The sequence below is a fragment of the Lepus europaeus genome, chromosome 3 (genome assembly GCF_033115175.1).
Source record: "Lepus europaeus isolate LE1 chromosome 3, mLepTim1.pri, whole genome shotgun sequence".
NCBI lineage: Eukaryota > Metazoa > Chordata > Mammalia > Lagomorpha > Leporidae > Lepus > Lepus europaeus.
Window position 1 is genome coordinate 7,493,195 of NC_084829.1, and position 24,477 is coordinate 7,517,671.

The 24,477-nt window shown below is 48.8% G+C and overlaps 1 protein-coding gene across 2 annotated transcripts in view; it reads left to right on the forward strand.

The window, feature by feature from the left end:
* Positions 1–22,111, forward strand: part of DSP (desmoplakin) — a 47,475-nt gene extending 25,364 nt beyond the window's left edge. Inside the window, exons 9-24 of one of the 2 annotated variants that reach the window (XM_062184349.1) lie at positions 119–214; positions 583–708; positions 1,547–1,699; positions 3,364–3,518; positions 5,469–5,595; positions 6,286–6,487; positions 7,071–7,297; positions 8,246–8,412; positions 9,206–9,344; positions 10,577–10,770; positions 12,109–12,271; positions 12,754–12,837; positions 13,265–13,372; positions 14,265–14,363; positions 15,029–17,323; positions 18,214–22,111. In XM_062184349.1, coding sequence (XP_062040333.1) covers positions 119–214; positions 583–708; positions 1,547–1,699; positions 3,364–3,518; positions 5,469–5,595; positions 6,286–6,487; positions 7,071–7,297; positions 8,246–8,412; positions 9,206–9,344; positions 10,577–10,770; positions 12,109–12,271; positions 12,754–12,837; positions 13,265–13,372; positions 14,265–14,363; positions 15,029–17,323; positions 18,214–21,450 — 7,572 coding nt within the window. In that variant the 3' untranslated portion in view covers positions 21,451–22,111. The remainder of the gene's footprint in view (positions 1–118; positions 215–582; positions 709–1,546; positions 1,700–3,363; positions 3,519–5,468; positions 5,596–6,285; positions 6,488–7,070; positions 7,298–8,245; positions 8,413–9,205; positions 9,345–10,576; positions 10,771–12,108; positions 12,272–12,753; positions 12,838–13,264; positions 13,373–14,264; positions 14,364–15,028; positions 17,324–18,213) is intronic. The other variant, XM_062184352.1, reaches the window with a different exon arrangement.
* The last annotated feature ends 2,366 nt before the right edge of the window (positions 22,112–24,477 follow it).

Below are 24,477 nucleotides of genomic sequence, written 5' to 3' on the forward strand. Positions count from 1 at the left end.
GGGAATCGGATCAAGGGTTATCCTGAGCTTCGCTCCGGCTCCCCCGCCTGCCCGGGCGTGTGCTCCTGGAAGCCCCCTCCCGGCCTGGTGGTGACCTGCTGGTCCTTCCCTGCTGTAGGCCTACATGGACACCCTCCAGACACAATGGAGCTGGATTCTGCAGATCACCAAATGCATCGATGTTCATCTCAAGGAAAACGCCGCCTACTTCCAGGTTTCTATACTTAACAATAGTTTTGTTGTTTTCGAGGTCTCACCAACCTTATCTTCTGAATGTGTTTTAAACAGCACTGACAAAAAAAAAATCTTGACAATATTGCGTGAATCCTGTTTTTCACTTTTCAGTTTAGAGGAGCATAGATTTGTAGCCCGATGACCAGTCCCTCTTGGTCTCCTGCGGTCTCTGATGTAAATACTTCCTGCCCCGAGCTTTTCCTGTAGCCACCTGCCAAAGAGCGACCTAGGGACGGTAGTCGTTGGAACAGAACTAGCAGAGGATGTTGTTTATTGCACTGCTGTCCACTCAGTGCTGTTGCCGTCATCATCACTTTGAACTTGGGGCCTCACTCTCTTCCCCAACAGTTTTTTGAAGAGGCGCAGTCGACCGAAGCCTACCTGAAGGGCCTTCAGGACTCCATCAGGAAGAAGTACCCCTGTGACAAGAACATGCCCTTGCAGCACCTGCTGGAGCAGATCAAGGAGCTGGAGGTATCACAGTGCTCCCCAGCCGAGCTTCCACTGCTGATTGGCACCAGCCGCCCACAGCCCAAGCAGGAGGCTTCCCCCCACATAGTATTTAAGTGGCTTTCCCTTTTTTTAAAAAAAAAAAAAAAAAAGAATATTTATTTATTATCTGAAAGGCATAGTTACAGAGAGGCAGAGAAAGAGAATCGTCCATCAGCTGGCCACTCCCCAAATGGCCACAATGGCCAGAGCTGGGCCGATCCATAGCCAGGAGCCAGAAGCTACTTCCAAGTCTCCTATGTGAGTGCAGGGGCTCAAGGAGCTGGGCCATCTTCTACTGCTTTCCCACGCCATAGCAGACAGCTGGATCGAAAGTGGAGCAGCTGGGACTCGAACCAGTGCCCATATGGGCTGTCGACACTGCAGGCGGCAGCTTTACCTGCTATGCCATAGCGCCAGCCCATTAAGTGGCTTTTCTTAAAATGAACTTTCTATCCTCAACCACTAGAGGGAGTTCCTTTTGCCTCAGTGTGGGGTAATTTGCTGTGACTAACAATGGAGAGAACACTGATTACTTAGCAGGACAATCCCTCTGGGAAAGCATGCGTTATCATCCTTGTAGTCCTTTTAAACAAGGCTGTTCTTGCTGCCCACTTAATTCCTGGCTGCAAAGCTCCTGGAGAGGCCTGTTGGGAAAGGTTCTCATATTTCCTGCTGACAAAGTTGTGGCTTTTTTTTTTTTTTTTTGCCAGTAATGCAACTCTAGCACTGCTTAGTTTGCAGGGTTGTAGTATCTACGTTAATGTTGTTCGGAAATCCCCAGGGCATCCGTATTGAACTGTGGTTTTCTTTGCAATTGCAGAAAGAGCGGGAGAAAATTCTGGAATACAAGCGTCAGGTGCAGAACTTGGTGAACAAGTCCAAGAAGATTGTGCAGCTAAAACCACGCAACCCAGACTACAGGAGCAACAAACCCATTATCCTCAGGGCTCTCTGTGACTACAAACAAGACCAGGTGCGCTCAGCGGTTCAGGGTGATGCAGAAGTTGCCCCCTGCTTGACATAGCAGGAGTGGGGCACCTCTTCTCTGCCCAGGGCCGTCTGGATTCATGGGCCGTACACAACTGTTAACCTAAAAGTGAGCCTGCTGCAGATTCACTGATAGTCCAGCCTGTGGACTATCTTGGCAGGGCAAGAGCCTAAGGTTTTGGGGGGCTTTATACAGCCTGTGGGCTGACATTCCCCATCCCTTACCTACAGATTCTTATGAATCAAGAGAGCCAGATTTAACCCAGGTGACTGTAAGCACCAGAGTCTGTGTCTTGTCTTTTATAGATGAAGCAGTAAGCCATTCTGAATCATTAGCACAGTTGCTTTATGAGCTCCAAAAAAAATTCTTTGGAAAGCTTAATACTTCATTCTTCTTGCTTGTCCAGCGTCTGTGCCTGTGGTCACCCTTACCTTTACCTGTCTAGCAAAAGAGACGAGGAATGACGTAGTCACGGGGCAGTGCATGTCATTAGAACCCAGACAGTAGCCACGCCCACCGATTCCGCAGCCTCTGTGAGAAACTCACACATTTTGTAAAGAAGGAAACCGGTTTCTAGGAATTACATGGTTCGCACAGCACCTGTTAAATCAGGGAAAACTCAGAAATATAAAATGTGATCTGGTCGTTGGATAAAGCAATAAAGATCAACTTTAGAAAACAATGGAATCTATTGTACCGGGCGGAAATATTGTCAGAAGTTGCATGCAAGGAGAAGGATGAGTAAGAAGTTAGCTGAAATGGAGATAAAAATACTCCGCAGGCAAAAAAATAAAAAATAAAAATAAAAAATACTCCACAGCAGGCTTGGTGCCGTCTTGAGCAAAGACAGTCGCTATGGTTCAGGTCGCCACTGGAGGAAGCTATCTCCTGCTGGAGTTAACTTTTAGAAAGTTGTTTTGGCCGGCGCCGTGGCTTAACAGGCTAATCCTCTGCCTTGCAGCGCCGGCACATTGGGTTCTAGTCCCGGTTGGGGTGCCAGATTCTATCCCGGTTGCCCCTCTTCCAGTCCAGCTCTCTGCTGTGGCCCGGGAGTGCGGTGGAGGATGGCCCAAGTGCTCGGGGCCTGCACCCGCAAGGGAGACCAGGAGAAGCACCTGGCTCCTGGTTTCGGATCAGCGAGATGCGCCGGCCGCAGCAGCCATTGGAGGGTGAACCAACGGCAAAAAGGAAGACCTTTCTCTCTGTCTTTCTCGCTCATTGTCCACTCTGCCTGTCAAAAAAAAAAAAAAAAAAAAAAGTTGTTTTTCTGGAGACCCATATCAGAATGTTTTAGTTTTGATTTTTAAATTTTAGAGCAAATGAGTGAGACTCACTGAAGCCGGATATGTTTAATTCACAGAAAAAGCAACAGGCTGGGAGGAGGCTTGCGCAGTGGAAGGATCTCCCCTTTGCTCGTAGATCCCCTCTGATTTCTTTGCAAAACGCTTCTCCTGATTCAGTAGAAGGCGGCTCGCTTCCCGCACCTCTCAGCCTCACGTGTGTTATTAAACCATCGGAGTCGCTGGGCTATGCAGCAAGCAGCCAGCAGTTGGCACGCGTTCATCTCTGTTTCTTCCTCTGAGAGAAAAAAAAAATTCCGACGCGTGCACCTGCGAGCGCAGCTGACCCGCAGGCCGCTTGTCTTCCAGAAAATCGTGCACAAAGGGGACGAGTGCATCCTTAAGGACAACCACGAGCGCAGCAAGTGGCACGTGACGGGCCCCGGAGGCGTGGACATGCTGGTGCCTTCCGTCGGGCTCATCATTCCTCCCCCAAACCCGCTGGCTGTGGACCTGTCTGGCAAGTACGTTGGCGGCGCTCTCCGTAGCCATGGCGTGAAGGGTGGGAGGAAACTTAGATGGTCCCAGGGGATGAGCATTGGCTGCAGAGGGTTAAGTTGCCGTTGGAATGCCTGTGTGGAAGTCCCAGTTCTGTCCTGATCCCAGCATCCAACTAACAGTGCACACCCGGGAGACAGCAGGCGGTGGCTCAGCCGGTGGGGTCTGTGCCACCCATGTGGGAGACCTGGATTGTGTTCTTGGTTCCTGGCTCCGACCTGGCCCAGCTCAGCTGTTGTGGGCATTTGGGGGGTGAATCAGCAGATGGGAGATCTCTCTCTCTCTCTGCCTTTCAAATAAATAATTTAACATCAATAAATTTTTTGTAAAGTGTAAAAAAGAGAAGTTCCTTACCAGAATGGCCTCCTGAAAAGGAAGCTTGTGACCGTTAGCTTCTCTGTGTCTCCAAGTTCTGTGTTGAAGATGCTGGTATTGTCGGAGAGCAGGAAGGAGTATCTGGCGGTGGGTGCCGGGTGCAGCGGTTAAGACACCTCTTGGGACACCCGCGTATAGGATCAGTGTCCAGGTTCAAGTCCCGGCCCCACTTCTGATTCCAGCTTCCTGATAGTGCACCCCCTGGGGGCGGCAGGTGGTGGCTCAAGTATTTGAGTCCCTCCCACCCATGTGGGAGGCCCCTGTTGAATTTTCAGCTCCTGGCTGTGGCCTGGCCCCAACCCTAGCTGTTGCAGGCAACTGGGGAGTGAACCAGTGGAAGGAAGATCTGCCTGTCTGTCTATGTCTCTGTGCCTTCAAGTAAATAAAAATAAATAATATTTTAGGGCCAGCGCCGTGGCTCACTTGGTTAATCCTCCACCTGTGGCGCCGGCATCCCATGTGGGCACTGGGTTCTAGTCCCGGTTGCTCCTCTTCCAGTCCAGCTCTCTGCTGTGGCCCGGGAAGGCAGTGGAGGATGGCCCAAGTGCTTGGGCCCCTGTACCCGCATGGGAGACCAGGAGAAGGCACCTGGCTCCTGGCTTCGGATCGGCGCAGTGGCCATTGGGGGATGAACCAACGGAAAAAAAAGGAAGACCTTTCTCTCTGTCTCTCTCTCACTGTCCACTCTGCCTGTCAAAAAAATTAAAAAAAAAAAAAAGAGAGAGAGAGAGAGAGAGAGAAAATAAAAAAGAAAAATTTTAAAATGTATTAAAAGAAAACCTGACTGTGTAGGATGACTGGAGAGAATATGAGGCTACTTCAGAAAGCCTGTAAAAATATGGAATTAAAGTTTATTTGTTGCAAACATATTTGAAATCCATGCATAAGCAGGACCTTCAAAAATTTCATGGAAATGCATATCATGAAAAAACCATACATGGATTTCAAAAAATAATTTGGCACCAGAATAAACTTAGGTTTTAATTCCATTTTCCACAGGCTTTTTAAAGTACCCTTGACATATAAGTTACTTTTCAAAGTGCGTTTTGAAGTCCTAGAAAATGAGTCATTTTACATGGAGCTGCGCATTTACAACGCCTCCCCTATGACTGTGCGCTCTTCCATAGGCAGGGTGTTCATTTCACAGGCTCCTGACCACAGGCTCTTGTTAAACCTTTCTGTATGGGAATCATCAACCCCACATGGCACAGAGAGGAAAAACCCCCTGAGCTGCCCCGTATACACCACCGGTGCACCTGCCACCTGCCTCAGGCCCCTGACAATGAAAAATTGCTGAGAAACAAAACAGGAAAAAAAAAATCCACGGCGTGTTGCAGCCAGAATGACCTGAATGATGGAGACTGTTGTGCATACGATTGAGATCACTTCCGGGGAGCAGATTGGCTCAGAGCACCTCCGTCGCAATGCTGACAGTTTTGGAAATTGCACCTGTGCCTGTCGCTTTGTTAGGGCTTGCCGTAAGCACGGCCGGTGAGGTGTGGCTGTGTGGCTCTAGCGCCCTGTCCCTCTGTGCCTCCTAGGATCGAGCAGTACTACGAGGCCATCTTGGCCCTGTGGAACCAGCTGTACATCAACATGAAGAGCCTGGTGTCCTGGCACTACTGCATGATCGACATTGAGAAGATCAGGGCCATGACCATTGCCAAGGTGAGTCCTCAGTGCCCCCGCTGCCTGCAGTGCAGCCCCTGGCTGCGTCTCACCAGGAGCGTCAGCTCAGCCTTCCCGGAGGCAGGGGCCCCTCTGGCAGAGACCGGGAGGAGTCAGCACGGGGCTGGTGAGGAGAGGACGCGAAGCACTGATTACCGTGAGCTGAGCAGCCAGCGGCGTGGTCCTCTAATTCTTGTTGGCTGCAGGGGGCAGGTCTGGTCACAAACCATTTCTGGTGCTCACGGAAGGAGAAGGTGGGGTCACATTCACGGGAGACCCCGAAGCATTAGTTGTTCTAAGTCGGTGGCTCTCAAACTGTGGTCTGAAGAATCCCAGGTCCAGGGTCCTGTCGGGGTGACAGGAATGAACAAATGTAAGGAGGGGGCACAGAATGGGTACGTTTTGGGGCTCCTGAGCCCCCTTTTTTTCTCGTTAGCCAGAGCAACTTTATGTGTGGCCCTTCCAGATAGTGTTTCATTTGAAGAAGAGACGCCATAGGAAAAAGTTGAAAACCATTGAGGAGCAAGGTGTAGACTCCCCAAGACCTTTTATGTCGTAGCGGGCCACCAATGTGTGTCGTCTCCAGCCCCATCTCGTGGGGGACATTTTTCAGCCAGCTGTTCTTGGTGGCACTGCAGAGACAGTGACACATGGCAAACCGCACGTGCCTGCTTTGTGCTTTTCTTCCAGCTGAAAACCATGCGGCAGGAAGACTACATGAAGACGATCGCCGACCTCGAGTTACACTACCAAGAGTTCATCAGGAACAGCCAAGGCTCAGAGATGTTCGGGGACGACGACAAGCGGAAGATACAGTCCCAGTTCACCGACGCCCAGAAACATTACCAGACCCTGGTCATCCAGCTCCCAGGTCACCCCCAGCACCAGACAGGTCAGCTGTGGCCAGATCTCTCAATGCTTTGTGTAAAACTAGCCTCCGAGCCATTCCTTTGGAAGGTATTGTTTGCACCTACCTTTGTGTTGCTATAACCAATTCCCAAAGCTGGGTGATTTGTCACGAAAAAGTTTCTTGGGCCCAGGATTCTGGTGGCTGGGAAGTCCAAGTGGCATGGTTTCTGGTGAGGGCCTCCCGGCTGCATCATAGCTTGCAGAGCATAAAGAGAAATGGCTCCAGGCAGGACGGGCCGGGAGTGTTGGTGCCCTCACTTTATAATAACCCCTTCTCGAGAGACCTAACCCACCGCTGAGAGAGGGCCTTCCGCCCTTCCCTGGGGTTGGTACCTGCAGTCATTTCCACCACTGTTCACCTCTTGCTGTAACACTAGCAACCAAGCCCCAGCACAGGCACCCTTAGGGACAGACCCCATCTGAGTCATAGCAGTTGTATGTATATTAGAAGTTCAGAACCAAATCAAAAGAGTAGCTCTACTTTTAGGGAGTGTGGATGATGTTGGAGGCCTAGCGCCCTTGCAGCCAGGGGTTCTGATTTCTGTGGTCCTAACTTGTTTGTGCAGTCACAACAACGGAAATCACCCACGTTGGTTCCTGCCAAGACGTCAACCATAACAAAGTCATTGAAGCCAACCGAGAAAATGACAAGCAGGAAACGTGGATGCTGATGGAGCTCCAGAAGATTCGCCGGCAGATGGAGCACTGTGAGGGCAGGATGGCCCTCAAGAACCTCCTGCTGACCGACCAGGGCTCCTCACACCACATCACAGTGAAGATCAACGAGCTCAAGGTAGGCACCGCCTGACGCTTGGCCTGTTCCACGTGCAAGCGAACAGAAATGCTGTAGGCGAGCAACATCAACTCTCAGGAAAACGGACTTCCGGCAGGATCTCCCCTTTCCCTTCCCCTATTTCCAAATTTGTAGAAGGTCATCAGGCGGGAGTTAAGCCACCCTTGCTGATGGGTTGTAGGTCAGGCTACTTTTCAGCCATTTGTCCTTTGTATGTTTCTCCTTTTGTTTATTTCAAAAGTTTTCATGAGCGTTAGATTGATAGGGGCACAGGTGGAATTGCCTTTCTAGATCGGGAACTGACACGGGGGATTTGGTTGGGGTAGGTCCAGAAACCATCGGCAGAGCTGCGACAGTGGCCCTGGTGCCAGCAGTGTCCGGTGTGCCACATTGGAGGGTCCGAGTGAGGTGGTCTAAGTAAGAGGGCCATTCTCCAGTAAGAAACAAAGGGTCAGTTCTGCCTCTCTTTCTTGAATCCTTGACATTTAGTAGACTTTTCAAAGGCAAACAAATGATCTTAAGATTCACACAGCTACTTCATGAGTGTCATTGTGTGAGTTGTGGCACATCCGTACACCACAGTGGAGTACTATTCAGCCTTGAAAAAGGAGGTACTTCCATGTGCAAGAACACGGACGAGCCTGGAGGATGTTGTGCTCGGTGAAATAAGTCTGGCACCAGACGACGAATACCCCACGAGCCTACGCATGTGTGGAATCTTAAAGTCAACTGTGTAGGAACAGAGCGCAGAGTGGTGGCTGCCGGCCGTGAGGACAGAGAGGATGGGGAGGTGTAGATCAGAGGGTACACAAGGCAGCCAAGGAAGGTGACGGATATGTTAACGTGTTCCCCTGTAGCAGTCATTTTGCTGTGCCTGTTGAGGTGGCGTATTGTACATCTGAAATTTATTCACTAAAAAGAAATCACACCTCTCTCCTCTTTCGGAAGAGTGTGCAGAACGATTCACAGGCAATTGCTGAGGTCCTCAACCAGCTGAAAGATATGCTGGCCAACTTCAGAGGCTCTGAGAAGTACTGCTACCTGCAGAACGAGGTCTTCGGGCTGTTTCAGAAACTGGAAAACATCAACGGCGTCACAGACGGCTACTTGAACAGGTGACCACGGCGGCCCGGCACAGCTGCTCTGCCTTTCGCAAGCTTCGCTCCCGTTAGATTTTCTTTTTTTCTTTATAGATTTATTTATTTATTTTTTTAATTTTTGACAGGCAGAGTGGACAGTAGAGGGAGATAGAGAGAAAGGTCTTCCTTTCTGCCGTTGGTTCACCCTCCAATGGCCGCCGCGGTAGGTGCGCTGCGGCCGGCGCACCGCGCTGTTCCGATGGCAGGAGCCAGGTGCTTATCCTGGTCTCCCATGGGGTGCAGGGCCCAAGCACTTGGGCCATCCTCCACTGCACTCCCTGGCCACAGCAGAGAGCTGGCCTGGAAGAGGGGCAACCGGGACAGAATCGGTGCCCCGACCGGGACTAGAACCCGGTGTGCTAGCACTGCAAGGCGGAGGATTAGCCTGTTAAGCCACGGCGCCGGCTCTTCCCGTTAGATTTTCTTTGCTCTGTATGCGTGGTGCCCAGAGGCTCTCTTTCCTGCTGATTTACTTCCATTCTCCTGTGGTTCTGAGAGAATATCCTCTAGTCTCCGGTAAATCCCACCGTGCTGAAATCTAGCGTATCCTTAAAGTGAGCTCTTCTATTAGGGCCACACCTTCTAGTGCCCCAGGGAACGCGAAATGTCCGCATCATGATGGAGAGGAAAAGAATACCGCTCCTGCAGCTCATAATATAGGCAAAATAAAATTTCACCGGCTCTAACGGGTCTGTCCATTAATGGTGGTGAGAGCCGAGGGTCCCCTGTCTAATTGTGTCACTGGCAATTTTGTTCCTGCTTGTCCCAGCTTGTGCACAGTTAGAGCCTTGCTCCAAGCCATTCTGCAGTCTGAAGACATGCTGAAGGTTTACGAAGCCAGGCTCACTGAAGAGGAAACTGTTTGCCTGGACCTGGATAAAGTGGAAGCTTACCGCTGTGGACTGAAGGTAACTTGGAAGGCTGTGATCTGGAGCGGCCTTTGGTCTAGTGGTGAAGATGCCTGCATCCCACTTCAGAGTACCTGGGTTTGAGTCCCGGCTCTGGCTCCTGGCTCCAGCCTCCTGCTGATGCAGACTCTGGGAGGCAGCAGGTGATGGCTCCTAGCTATGGCCTGGTCTAGTCCTAACTTTAGCAGCATTTGGGGAGTGAACCTGCAGATGCGAGCTTCCTGTCTCTCTGTCAGTGGCCAGTTTACAGGAAACTCAGTTCCCAGTTAGAAGCCTCACTAGGTTTTTGGGAGTTGTGAAAGTTTCTGGGTTTCGTTGGGCATGTGTGGTTGATACCAGTCATCATCCCCTGAACTCCATTTTCCAGACCAGGTTAGAGGAATTGTGAGGTGACTTCAGAAAGTTTGTAGAAAACAGACTTAAAAGATAAGTTTATTTCAGAGCAAAAAAAAAAGAAGGGAAAAAATGCTGAAATCCATGCATATGAGGGACTTTCAGAAAGCCTGGGGACAGCGTGTTTTATGAAGAAAAAAATGCACGAATTTCAGATTTTTTTTGCATTCTAATAAATCTTTGAATTGAATTTTCCATGAACTCTTTGGAGTCCTCTCGTGTTGGGACAAGTAATTCCTGGTGGGATGCGTCTGGGGAGCGCTAAGTGAAACGGCTACCTACTGCAGGACTTCTGAGGACCTTGAATATCTTGATAGACACCGTAATAGGATTGGGGGATGGAACGTGACATGTTAGCATTTCTCCAAGTAATTCACACGTTGCATCTTCTTTATTTATTTATTTTGAAAGCCAGAGTTGCAGAGAGAAAGAGGTCTTCCGTCTGCTGGTTCACTTCCCAAATGGGCGCACCAGCCGGTGCTGGGTCAGGCCAAAGCTAGAGTCGGGAGATTCATCCAGGTCTCCCATGAGGGTGCAGGGATCCAGGTTCTTGGGCCATCTTCCACCACTTTCCCAGGCCATAGTAGGGAGCTGGATTGGAAGAGGAACAGCCGAGACTCAAAATGGCTCCTACATGGGATGCCAGCACTTCAGGCAGTGGCTTTACCCGCTATGGCACAGCACTGATCCTGTATCTTTTTTGTTTGTTTTTTAAACAGGAACTATTTTTTAAACAGGACTATTACAACAAATCCTGGGAAATGCAATCTAATGAATCTGTTTTCCTGGATTGAGTGTTGTCACTTAAAAATACGAATGGTGTCTTTTTACTCTCGCAGAAAATCAAAAACGACTTGAACTTGAAGAAGTCGCTGCTGGCCACCATGAAGACGGAGCTGCAGAAAGCCCAGCAGATCCACTCTCAGACTTCCCAGCAGTATCCGCTGTACGACCTTGACCTGGGCAAGTTCAGTGAGAAAGTCACGCAGCTGACGGATCGCTGGCAGCGGATAGAGAAGCAGATAGACTACAGGTGCGCCAGCCCCGCCCCGCTGGCCCCCTGTGTGGTTGGTCAAGTGGGTAAGGGCGTCCCAAGCAGCATCTTACACACTGCGCCAACGGCTGCCCCAAGGGTTGCTTTTCTCATGGACTTCCTCTGGGCAGCTCTGAAACAGAAAGAGGTTATATTGTGGTAGTCTTCCAGAACCTTCCGGAAACATCGAGAGCCATTAAATGGGCTGCTTGGTACCCTGTAAGCTCTTGTTATGACTGTTGGAAGGCACAACTACTTAGAGTGAGCTTCTCCCACAGTTTTATTAAAATTAATTCTTAGATTAAAAAAAGCCTTATTGCAAATGAAAGCATAAAAAGAACTCCTGAATTGCATTTTTACTGGTAGTGTTTTTTTTTAAATGTTTTTTTTTTTTAATTTTGTTTTTAATTTATATGGAAGAGTGACAAGGAGAGAGAGACAGTGAAGAAGAAAGAGAGAGCTTCTATCCGCTGGTTCACTTCCCAAAGGGCCACCATGGCTGGGGCAGAGCCAAGCCGAAGCCAGAAGCCTGGAGCTGCATCCAGCTTTCTCACATGGGTCACAGGGGTCCAAGTACTTGGGCCATCTTTTGCTGTTTTCCCAGGCCCCTTAGCTAGCATGGAGCTGGATTAGCAATAGAGCATCTGAGACTCGAACTGGTGCTCACAGGGGATGCTGGCATCACAGGCAGTGGCTTAACCATGCTGGCCCTTTTAGCAATGTTTCCAGAAAACTTTTCCATTGAGGTATAACTCACATGCCATACAACTTCCCCACTCACAGTATATAATTCAGTGGGTTTTATTATATTCAGATTAGGGAGCTGCCAGTACCACCTGAATTTTCATCCTCCTAAGAAGCCGGTACCCAGTACTAATCCCTCTCCATTAGCTCACAACCCCCTAGCCCTCAGCAGTTACCAGTCAGTTTTCTGGCTCTGTAGATTTGCCTATTCCTGGACATTTCATGCAAGTGGACTCACATGGTGTATGGCCTTTTGTGACTGGTTCATCTCACTGAGGAAAAGGCTTCCAAGATTCATCCATGTTGTAGTGTGTTTCGGTACTTCTTTTCTTTCTCATTAAATGTCTGCCATTCCTGTTAATGACCGGATGATATTCTATTGTTTGTTTATACCGCATGCTGTAAATCCTTTCCACAGTTGATAGATGACTTGGGCTGTGTCCATTTTGGGGCCAGGAGTAAAAATTGTTGCTGGGAACAGTCATGCATAAGTTGTGGTATGGGCAGATGTTTTCACTTCGCCTGGGTGTGCCCCAGGTAGAATTTCTGGGTGGCTGTACGTGACAGGAATGTTGTTATCTGCGTTTTCCCCAGGTTATGGGACTTGGAGAAACAAATCAAGCAACTGAGGAATTACCGCGACAACTACCAAGGCTTTTGCAAGTGGCTCTATGACGCCAAACGCCGCCAGGATTCCTTAGAATCCATGAAATTCGGGGATTCCAACACCGTCATGCGGTTTTTGAATGAGCAGAAGGTATAAGCCCACTTGTCCCACAGCTGTTTTGAAGTTAGCTCGGTGTAAACTGTGTTTCCCTCGGTTTTCACAGCAGTACCCAGGTTTAAAATGATGAATATTTATATTATCCATCGTGCTGTGAATGTTTAAAGAATGCCCAGAGGAAGAGTAATTGAGATATTTATAAAGAAATGCATTGTGAACATTGAAAAAGTACAGTGTATAAATGTAATGTTGTTCTCATGTTATAATAAAGTTATCTTTGTAAATGGAGGACCCGACAGCAGTGCCAATTAGGAAGAAACCTCTTCTAGATAAAACGAAACTGAGGAGTTGCCTTCTGTTTTCTAAGCTGTAACTGAGAATATGAGACCAGTACAGGTAGTAACAAATTGAAGGAAAAACTCAATCATAGCAAATAAGCAAAATCATATTTATTTAAAAATATTTGTATACTTTAACATTTGCAAATATATTCTTTTTTTTTTTTTTTTGTCTAGAATTTGCACAGTGAGATATCTGGCAAACGAGACAAGTCAGAAGAAGTGCAAAAAATTGCTGAACTTTGTGCAAATTCAATTAAGGTATGTTGATTTCACAAAGAATGTTGATGCTTCATCAAAGATATTATGGGCTGCATTATTTCAGACTATCTTCAGAGATGATAAGCTTTTTGAGGACAGCGATTATGGCCTTTTATATGTTCTCTCTGAAACAAACCAGTCACGTTTGTCATCCAAAAACTTCATTGCTCGTTGACAGTATTGATGGGAACGGGCTAGTCTTTAGACTGGTGGAGTGGTGTGTCAGAATTCTCTAATTAGCATACAAAGATGTATGGCTTGGTTGAACAGTATCATTTTAGCCAGTGGGACAGTAGTGCCACATTATAGCCTTTGGGGTCGGTGCTTCAACATACAGTGTGCTGACTTAAAGCTGTGGCATTCTAGATGTGAGTGGCTCCTTTAGGTCCACGTAGTCTGTTTCTCCTTTAACTTTGTTCTTCCGCAGGACTATGAACTCCAGCTGGCGTCATACACGTCGGGACTGGAAACTCTGCTGAACATACCGATCAAGAGATCCATGGTGCAGTCCCCGTCTGGGGTGATCATGCAAGAGGTACGTATGTCATGGCGTTCCTCTTGGTGTCTGCCTTCTTTAGTCTCTTCTCTTTTCCCTGTCTCTTGCCTGTTTTCCCTACAGTCTTGGACTTCGTCCCTCAAGTAGATTTGGGAGTTATGCTCCCTGTCTTTGGTACTTCTCAGGAAATGATCAGTGGAAGTCTTGAGTGTATCATTTATATGTTGCAAAATGCAGCTGAGATTTCTTGCTTGGGGTGGGGGGAGACTTCTAGAGAGTGGAAAATATATAGAATGACAGCTTCTTCCCACGGATGTCAGAGGACATCACCTGTCAGACGGGCTTGAAGGAAGCAAATGAGTGCCGAGGAAGGAATGCAGAGCTTTTGGCCTTTGTTGTGTTGTACCTCTAGGTTTTAGAACTAGCACATTCTAGAAAGGTAGGGAATTTACTCCTTAAATTAGAATGTTGGGGTTGGCGCCGTGGCTCACTAGGCTAATCCTCCGCCTGCGACGCCGGCATCCCATATGGCCACCGGTTCTAGTCCTGGTTGCTCCTCTTCCAGGCCAGCTCTCTGCTGTGGCCCGGGAAGGCAGTGGAGGATGGCCCAAGTGCTTGGGCCCCTGCACCCACGTGCGACACCCAGAGGAAGCTCCTGGCTCCTGGCTTTGGATCGGCAGAGCCCCGGCCATTGCGGCCATTTGGGGAGTGAACCAATGGAGGGAGGATCTTTCTCTCTCTCTCTCTCTCTGTCTTTCTCTCACTGTCTGTAACTCTGTCTGTCAAATAAATAAATAAAATCTTAGAAAAATTATAATGTTACTATTATGTTATTTTTACAAAAATAAGATTGGCAAAAACGAACTTTTTTGGGGATTTGATTTGATCTGATTTGATTAATTAATTAATTTTCCCTCTGCTTTTCTCCCAGGCTGCTGACATCCATGCTCGGTACATAGAGCTACTTACAAGATCTGGTGACTATTACAGATTCTTAAGTGAGATGCTGAAGAGTTTAGAGGATCTGAAGGTAATTCCCTTACTTTATTTCTTGGGTGCACCAAAGAAACAAAAAGAGGATCGAATATTATTCTGATTTGGACATACAGTTACAACTGTGTGTCCTCTAAATATCGAGGATAAAATTCAGTTTGTTCCTAAGTCCAGGATCAGGCCCATGCTCCAGAAGACTGCCCTACGTGGATTTCGGGGATAGTTGCCAAATTGCAGTTAATTTGCTTTGTCTTTTGTGTAAAATTTTGGCAAGGCATATCCTGGACTGGCTGGATTTAAATCTTCCATGGTGAATGCTTGTCCAATGTACTCTTCATGTCTAATAGTGGAGTTTAGTTTCTATGGAAGCTTACTTTATAACATAAAAGGAACATCAGGTGTGGAACCATAAGCTTTTGGTCTCGCACAAAATTACCTCATCTTACTGCTAAGGAACCTGTGACTCAAGCAGTATATATCATTTGCTAAAATCAGACCAACCAGCATCTGATGGAAAAACGACGATGAGAATCCAGCTTTCTCGAGTTGTTGTCTAGCAGTTAGTTTTTCCTTGGATCACGCTTTACACATGTGTGTGGGTGTGGAAAAAGAAGTGAGAGTGCACAGTGGCCTGGGAGGAGCGGGGAGCTGCCGCTTTCTTGTGGTGTGAGCGCAACATAATTTCTACTTTCCCTTCTGCAGCTGAAAAATACCAAGATTGAGGTTCTGGAAGAGGAGCTCCGACTGGCTCGAGATGCCAATTCAGAAAACTGCAATAAGAACAAGTTCCTGGACCAGAACCTGCAGAAATACCAGGCAGAGTGTTCCCAGTTCAAAGCGAAGCTTGTGAGCCTGGAGGAGCTCAAGAGGCAAGCGGAACTGGACGGCAAGTCAGCCAAGCAGAACCTAGACAAGTGCTACGGCCAAATCAAAGAGCTCAATGAGAAGATCACCCGGCTGACTTACGAGATCGAGGACGAGAAGAGAAGGAGAAAGACCATGGAGGACAGATTCGACCAGCAGAAGAGCGACTATGACCAGCTGCAGAAGGCCAGGCAGAGCGAGAAGGAGAGCCTTGGCTGGCAGAAGCTGGAGTCCGAGAAAGCCATCAAGGAGAAGGAGTACGAGATAGAGAGGCTGAGGGTTCTTTTGCAGGAGGAGGGCGCCCGGAAGAGAGAATATGAAAGTGAGCTGGCAAAGGTAAGAAACCACTATAATGAGGAGATGAGTAATTTAAGGAACAAGTATGAAACAGAGATTAACATTACGAAGACCACCATCAAGGAGATATCCATGCAAAAAGAGGACGATTCCAAAAATCTTAGGAACCAGCTGGACAGACTGTCCAGGGAGAACCGCGATCTGAAGGATGAGATTGTGCGGCTCAATGACAGCATCCTGCAGGCCACCGAGCAGCGGCGGCGCGCCGAGGAAAACGCCCTGCAGCAAAAGGCCTCTGGCTCCGAGATCCTGCAGAAGAAGCAGCACCTGGAGATCGAGCTCAAGCAGGTCATCCAGCAGCGCTCAGAGGACAACGCGCGGCACAAGCAGTCCCTGGAGGAGGCGGCCAAGACCATCCAGGACAAAAACAAGGAGATCGAAAGACTCAAAGCTGAGTTCCAGGAGGAGGCCAAGCGCCGCTGGGAATATGAGAATGAACTGGGTAAGGTAAGAAACAGTTACGATGAGGAGATCATTAGCTTAAAAAACCAGTTCGAGACGGAGATCAACATCACCAAGACCACCATCCACCAGCTCACCATGCAGAAGGAGGAGGACACGAGCGGCTACCGCGCACAGATAGACACCCTGACCCGAGAGAACCGGAGCTTGTCGGAAGAGATCAAGAGGCTGAAGACCACCCTTTCGCAGACCACCGAGAACCTCCGCAGGGTGGAGGAGAACGTGCAGCAGCAGAAGGCGACCGGCTCGGAGATGTCGCAGAGGAAACAGCAGCTGGAGGTGGAGCTGCGGCAGGTCACTCAGATGCGCACGGAGGAGAGCCTGCGCTACAAGCAGTCCCTCGACGATGCTGCCAAGACGATCCAGGACAAAAACAAGGAGATCGAAAGGTTAAAACAGCTGATCGACAAAGAAACCAAGGAACGCAAGTGCCTGGAGGAGGAGAACGCGAAACTGCAAAGGGTCCAGTACGATCTGCAGAAAGCAAACAGCAGCGCCACCGAGGCGATGGGCAAGCTGAAGGCTCAGGAGCAGGAGCTAACCCGGCTGCGGCTCGACTACGAAAGGGTCTCCCAGGAGAGGAGCGTGAAGGACCAGGACATCGCGCGGTTCCAGGGCTCCCTGAAGGAGCTGCAGGTGCAGAAGCAGAAGGTGGAGGAGGAGCTCAGCTGGCTGAAGAGGGCAGCCTCAGAAGACTCCGCCAAGAGGAAGAAGCTGGACGAGGAGCTGGAGGCCATGCGGAGGTCTCTGAAGGAGCAGGCCGTCAAAATCACCAGCCTGACCCAGCAGCTGGAGCAGGCGTCCATTGTCAAGAAGAGGAGCGAGGACGAGCTCCGGCAGCAGAGGGACGTGTCGGATGGCCACCTGCGGGAGAGGCAGAGGGCCCAGGAGGATCTGAGGAGGCTCTCCTCCGAGGTCGAGGCCCTGCGGCGGCAGCTGCTGCAGGAACAGGAGAACGTCAAACAGGCTCACTTGAGGAACGAGCACTTCCAGAAGGCGATAGAAGATAAAAGCCGAAGCTTGAACGAAAGCAAAATCGAGATCGAGAGGCTGCAGTCGCTCACGGAGAACCTGACCAAGGAGCACTTGATGCTGGAGGAAGAACTGCGGAACCTCAGGCTCGAGTACGACGACCTGAGGCGGGGCCGGAGCGAGGCAGACAGCGACAAAAACGCCACCATCTCCGAGCTCAGGAGCCAGCTGCAGATCAGCAACAACCGAACCCTGGAGCTGCAGGGCCTGCTTAATGATTTACAGAGAGAGAGGGAAAATTTGAGACAGGAAATTGAGAAATTCCAAAAGCAGGCTTTAGAGGTATTCACAAATATTTGATCACAGCTTCACTGTTTGTCAGATAACTTAGTGCACTCTCATCTGGTCTGAACTGTGCTCTCGCTACTCACATGGATGCCTCTAGATGTCTTCATTTTCCTCCTGTCGTTCTGCTACTACTTGCCGTAATCCCGATAACCGCTTTACGATGACGTCATGGCTTTGCTTGCCCTTCTGTTTTGCTACTGATTCAAGGGCCAACCCGCGTGCAGCACGTTTGGCCGCGCTTTTAAGAAAGTCTGGGATGAGAGATCACGTCCTCCTAACGTCCCACTCTTTCTGGAAGACAGCTCTTGTCTAGTGATCTGCCACTTACCTTATGCCATGTAAAACCACTCTTGCTTGCTTGCTTAGATGACTTTCCTGCATGCGTTCCTGTTCTCTTTTGATCATGACCTTAATGTATTGCTTACTTGGTTTTGCCGTCTTTTAACTCCTAATATAAAAATAATTTTTAATTTCTAATATATTTGACTTCTGTAGACAATATTTGTGTGGGGCTGGGTGGGGTGTGTGTACACCTGTGTATATGTGTATTGTTTGATTAAATGTGGTAGAATAGCTATGGCTGTGAGATGTGGTTCAGAGTAGGTAGGATGACAAAACTCCCCATATTTTTCAAAGCATAATTATTAAGAATAAGACAGTTCAACAGTTCCTTTATGGAAATCTAAAGTATGAAGCCACTTATAAAAGCGGCAAATACTCATAAAGCTACAGAATATCTAAGATAACTACCAATATATCCAAAGAAAACAGGAAAGATAATTATCCATGTTTGTTTTTTTAAAGATAGGAAGAGATTAAATTCTGGTAGTCATGCTATGATCAAAGCATTATTTTTTTCTCTTTTCTTTCTTTTTAAATTCTAGGCATCTAACAGGATTCAGGAATCAAAGACTCAATGCACTCAGGTGGTGCAGGAGAGAGAGAGCCTCCTGGTGAAAATCAAAGTCCTGGAGCAAGACAAGGCCAGGCTGCAGAGGCTGGAGGATGAGCTGAACCGCGCCAAAGCAACGCTCGAGGCCGAAGCTAGGGTCAAACAGCGCCTGGAGTGCGAGAAACAGCAAATCCAGAATGACCTGAATCAGTGGAAAACGCAGTACTCTCGCAAGGAGGAGGCCATCCGGAAGATAGAGTCGGAGAGGGAGAAGAGCGAGCGGGAGAAGAACAGCCTTCGGAGCGAGATCGAACGGCTCCAGGCGGAGATCAAGCGGATCGAGGAGAGGTGCAGGCGCAAGCTGGAGGACTCCAGCAGGGAGACGCAGTCGCAGCTGGAGACGGAGCGCTCCCGCCTGCAGAGGGAGATCGATAAGCTCAGGCAGCGCCCCTACGGGTCCCATCGCGAGACCCAGACCGAGTACGAGTGGACCGTCGACTCCTCCAAGCTGGTGTTTGACGGGCTCAGGAAGAAGGTGACGGCCATGCAGCTCTACGAGTGCCAGCTGATTGACAAGACGACCCTGGACAAACTGTTGAAAGGGAAGAAGTCGGTGGAAGAGGTTGCTTCTGAAATCCAGCCTTTCCTTCGGGGTGCAGGGGCCATCGCGGGGGCATCTGCTTCTCCCAAGGATAAATATTCCTTGGTAGAGGCCAAGAGAAAGAAATTGATCAGCCCAGAGTCCACGGTCATGCTCCTGGAGGCCCAGGCAGCGACTGGCGGCATCATCGATCCCCATCGGAACGAGAAGCTGACCGTGGACAATGCCATCGCTCGGGACCTCATCGACTTTGACGACCGGCAGCAAATCTATACAGCAGAGAAAGCCATCACCGGCTTCGATGACCCATTTTCAGGCAAGACAGTATCTGTTTCGGAAGCCATCAAGAAAAATTTGATTGATAGGGAAACTGGAATGCGCCTGCTGGAAGCCCAGCTTGCTTCCGGGGGCGTCGTAGACCCTGTGAACAGTGTCTTTCTGCCAAAAGATGTCGCTTTGGCCCGCGGGCTGATTGACAGAGACGTGTATCGGTCCCTGAATGATCCCCGAGACAGTCAGAAAAACTTTGTGGATCCAGTCACCAAAAAGAAGGTCAGCTACCTGCAGCTGAGGGAGCGGTGCAGGATCGAGCCCCACACGGGCCTGCTCTTGCTGTCAGTACAGAAGAGAAGCATGTCCTTCCAAGGAATCAGACAACCCGTGACCGTCACCGAGCTGGTGGATTCCGGCATCCTGAGACCGTCCACCGTAAATGAACTGGAATCGGGTGCGATTTCCTACGACGAGGTCGGAGAGAGGATTAAGGACTTCCTCCAGGGTTCAAGCTGCATAGCAGGCATATACAATGAGACCACAAAACAGAAGCTTGGCATTTATGAGGCCATGAAAATTGGCTTGGTCCGACCTGGCACTGCTTTGGAGTTGCTGGAAGCCCAAGCCGCAACTGGCTTTATCGTGGATCCTGTGAGCAACCTGAGGTTACCCGTGGAGGAAGCCTACAAAAGAGGTCTGGTGGGAATCGAGTTCAAAGAGAAGCTCCTGTCTGCAGAGCGAGCTGTCACTGGGTACAATGACCCCGAGACAGGAAACATCATCTCTCTGTTCCAAGCCATGAACAAGGAACTCATCGAAAAGGGCCATGGCATCCGCCTACTAGAAGCACAGATCGCAACCGGCGGGATCATTGATCCGAAGGAGAGCCATCGCTTACCGGTGGACATGGCGTACAAGAGGGGCTATTTCAATGAGGAGCTCAGTGAGATCCTCTCAGATCCAAGTGATGATACAAAAGGATTTTTTGATCCCAACACCGAAGAAAATCTTACGTATCTGCAACTCAAAGAAAGATGCATCAAGGATGAGGAAACAGGGCTGTGTCTTCTGCCCCTGAAGGAAAAGAAGAAACAGGTGCAAACATCGCAAAAGAACACCTTGCGCAAGCGCAGAGTGGTCATAGTCGACCCGGAAACCAATAAGGAGATGTCCGTGCAGGAGGCCTACAAGAAAGGCCTCATTGATTACGAAACCTTCAAAGAACTGTGTGAGCAGGAGTGCGAGTGGGAGGAGATCACCATCACAGGGTCAGACGGCTCCACCAGGGTGGTCTTGGTCGACCGGAAGACAGGCAGTCAGTATGACATCCAGGATGCGATTGACAAGGGCCTGGTCGACAGGAAGTTCTTCGATCAGTACCGATCCGGCAGCCTCAGCCTCACCCAGTTCGCGGACATGATCTCCTTGAAAAACGGGGTCAGCGCCAGCGGCGCCATGGGCGGTAGTGTCAGCGACGACGTGTTCAGCAGCTCCCGCCACGAGTCGGTCAGTAAGATTTCCACCATATCCAGCGTCCGCAATCTAACCATCAGGAGCAGCTCCCTGTCTGACCCGCTGGAGGAGTCGAGCCCCATCGCGGCCATCTTCGACACGGAGAACCTGGAGAAGATCTCCATCACCGAAGGCATAGAGCGGGGCATCGTGGACAGCATCACGGGGCAGAGGCTGCTGGAGGCGCAGGCGTGCACGGGTGGCATCATCCACCCCGGCACGGGCCAGAAGCTGTCGCTGCAGGACGCCGTCGCCCAGGGCCTGATCGACCAAGATATGGCCACCCGGCTGAAGCCCGCGCAGAAGGCCTTCATTGGCTTCGAGGGCGTGAAGGGGAAGAAGAAGATGTCGGCGGCCGAGGCGGTGAAGGAAAAATGGCTGCCCTACGAGGCGGGGCAGCGCTTCCTGGAGTTCCAGTTCCTCACGGGCGGCCTCGTTGACCCGGAAGTACATGGGAGGATAAGCACGGAAGAAGCCATCCGGAAGGGGTTCATCGACGGCCGCGCCGCGCAGAGGCTGCAAGACACCAGCAGTTATGCCAAAATCCTCACCTGCCCCAAAACCAAGTTGAAGATCTCCTACAGGGATGCCATGAATCGCTCCATGGTGGAGGATGTCACCGGGCTGCGCCTTCTGGAGGCTGCCTCCGTGTCGTCCAAGGGCCTGCCCAGCCCCTACAACATGTCCTCTGCGCCCGGCTCCCGCTCCGGCTCCCGCTCCGGCTCCCGCTCCGGATCGCGCTCCGGCTCCCGCAGCGGCTCCCGGAGAGGAAGCTTTGACGCCACGGGAAACTCCTCCTACTCCTACTCCTACTCCTTTAGCAGTAGCTCCATAGGGCACTAGTGGTCTTGCCAATGGTTGCTGTGTCTTTGGCCTCATTTATATGAGTTTCCACTTCATTAAATAATAAAAATAAGAAAACCTGGTGCTTGCGATAGAGTGGTAGAACTTTCTGTGCTTCAAGAAAATGTAGCCGTGCTTGAAATCAAATAGTGAAGGCTGTTTTATCTTTTTAGCTCATCTAATGGAGTAGGCTTGGCTGTAGTGTCTGTGAAATGATCAGATGTAAGGATAGCACAAATTGAAGTTAGAATTTGCTTCTTCTCTGTTTAGATTTCTAGTCAATTCTTGAGCTTTTTTGGGGACAGAATTTCTATTCCTGGAGAGAAAATTAAACTGATCACTGATTTTAGTCATTCTGTTGCTCATCTAAATATTTTCATTTTCTATAAAGAGAAAATTGCACCCCCTCCCAGCCCACCCCAAACCCAAGCATTTTAGAGTGAGTCTTCTTTAGTTTTAGAATGTGGATTGTATAACCCATACACTCTTTCATATACTTGTTTGGTTTGGAATTAATTTGACTATATGTGCATGATAGCAGCAGTCTTTGCTTTTCTTTGGTCAAAGTTTTCTGTTTATTTTGCTTGACATTGTCTATGTACTTTAAAAAGGTATCTTTATGAAGTTTGCAATTCTGGCAATAAACTTTTAGACTTTTGAAGCTTTTGTGTTCTCATTTATTAGGTTGCCCATACAAGGACATTTGGCAGCCGGTTTTAATTTAAAATAGATCTAAAACCACTTGCTCACTAAATACCTGTTAAAGACCTTGAACAATTTTAGTTCAGAATTCTTGCTAGAAGGAGGTCTTTTGAAGTTGGTTCTTCTAGCGTTTAAGTGTCGTTGTACACTTTCCTTAGAAATAAGCTTGTACATAGAGGCCACCTAGTTTATTCTGGACAGTGAGTGTCAAGTAGCATTGGCAAAAGTCAGCTTCATAGCATTGAAAAAAAAGCCATAAAAGTGACTTGAATTCCTTTTTCAGGTGTCTTCAGAATGGAAAGTGTTTAATTTTGTCCTCTAAGGGAAAAAAAAATTGTTCTTCAATCTATGAAAAGGATTCCAGGAGAATTCTTGGTTCTCTGTTGGATGGCAGTGAAATATAAGCCTGTTCCTTTTAATCAAAGATAAATTTTTGAAACTCAGAAATTTGTCATTAAATTTAACATTTTACTGAATACCTATGATATTGAGTATTGAGCTAGGTACTACAAAAATTCAGTGGAATGTAGACGCTCCCTAACTGCAAGTTATTTCCAGATAGAGTGGGGCCAGAAGACATACATACAATCATCAGCTTTCATGTACCAGCAGCATATGTTCATACAATAAAGACATGGTGCAGAGAGAAAATAAGGAAACAAATAAAATACTACTTGTATAGAACCCAAAAGACCACCAAGATGGGATAATACTTCAATTATTGGGGCTTTTGGCATTGAGACCGGAAGTCCACTGCACTGTTATTGAACATTTTTCCTCCACATTTCCTCCTCAACTCACCGGTTTTAACTCAAGCCTCACTCCTAATTTAGACAGCTTGAAATTAATTTCATTCAGTAAGTGCGAGTGCCGACGTCTGCATGCCATGCATTGTTCCAGAAGCCATGGAGCCCCTGCTGGAAACACATGGTACAAAAATAGCCCTTGTAACCTAAAAGTAAGAAGAAAAATGCAATACATTTATCAGGGAAACGGCGTGTCTCAGGCTAGAGCCGGGAGGGTGTATGTGTTATCACCGGTTGCCATAACAAGGTGGTTCAGACAGAGTGGCTTACACAAAGGTTAGAAGTCTAAGGTTAGGGTACAGTCATGGTTCATTACTGGGGAAACTTTTTAAAAATTATTATTTGAGTAGGTTCCAGTTAGTAGAGCATGAGACTTTTTAAGCCTTTTTTTTTTTTTTTTTTTTTGAGATTAACTTATTTGAAAGGCTGAGTTACAGAGACGTGGGGCAGGCGGCTGTATTTCATTTGCTATTTCACTCCCCAGATGGCCACAATGTTCGGAGCTGTGCCAATCCGAAGCCAGGAGCCTGGAGCTTCTTCCAGGTCTTCCACATGGGTGCAGGGGCCCAAGGACTTGGGCCATCTTCCACTGCTTTCCCAGGGGCATTAGCAAGAGAGCTGGACCAGAAGTGGAGGAGCTGGGACTTGAACTAGCGCCCATATGAGATGCCAGCACTGCAGGCAGCGGCTTTACCCGCTACACCACAGCCCCAGCCCCGTTGGGTGGGGGGGAGGACCTTTCTTCATGGCATGTAAAAAGCTGCCTTCTGATATGCCTGCGTTCTTTCCCCTGTGTGTATGCAGAGAGAGACGGGAGAGAATGCACTCTAGTGTCTCTCATTGCAAAGTTAAGGCCCCATGCATAAAACCTCATATTTAACTCCGATGATCTCTTTAAGGCCTTATCTCCAAATCCAGTCACATTGTACATGTTGGGTTACGATTGCAATGTGCAGATTTTAAGGGACCCAATTCAGTCCATGACAATTCTACCTAGAACGGGTCTGGAGACCTTTCCATGAATATGATGATTAAACAGATGTTAGTGCATCAGTGAGCAGTTCCTCGGGTTAAAATAACAGCAACGGAGTATAATCAACTGACAAATCTTTACTAGCCTCCACGGGCTACCTGTGGTCTGTGTCATGGGGAGAGGACATGTTTGACCCAATGCAGGCTGAGTTTTGGGTAGACTGACATACACAGTGCATCACAGAAAAGGGAAATATACATTCAGCAAGAGTCAGCTTGTCACATCCACATTTTCAGACAATTTGACTACCCATGGAAATGGCAGGAGTATGAATATATGACTTTTTTTTTTTTTTAAGACAGGCAGAGTGGACAGTGAGAGAGAGAGACAGAGAGAAAGGTCTTGGCCGGCGCCGCGGCTCACTAGGCTAATCCTCCGCCTTGCGGCGCCGGCACACCGGGTTCTAGTCCCGGTCGGGGCACCGATCCTATCCCGGTTGCCCCTCTTCCAGGCCAGCTCTCTGCTGTGGCCAGGGAGTGCAGTGGA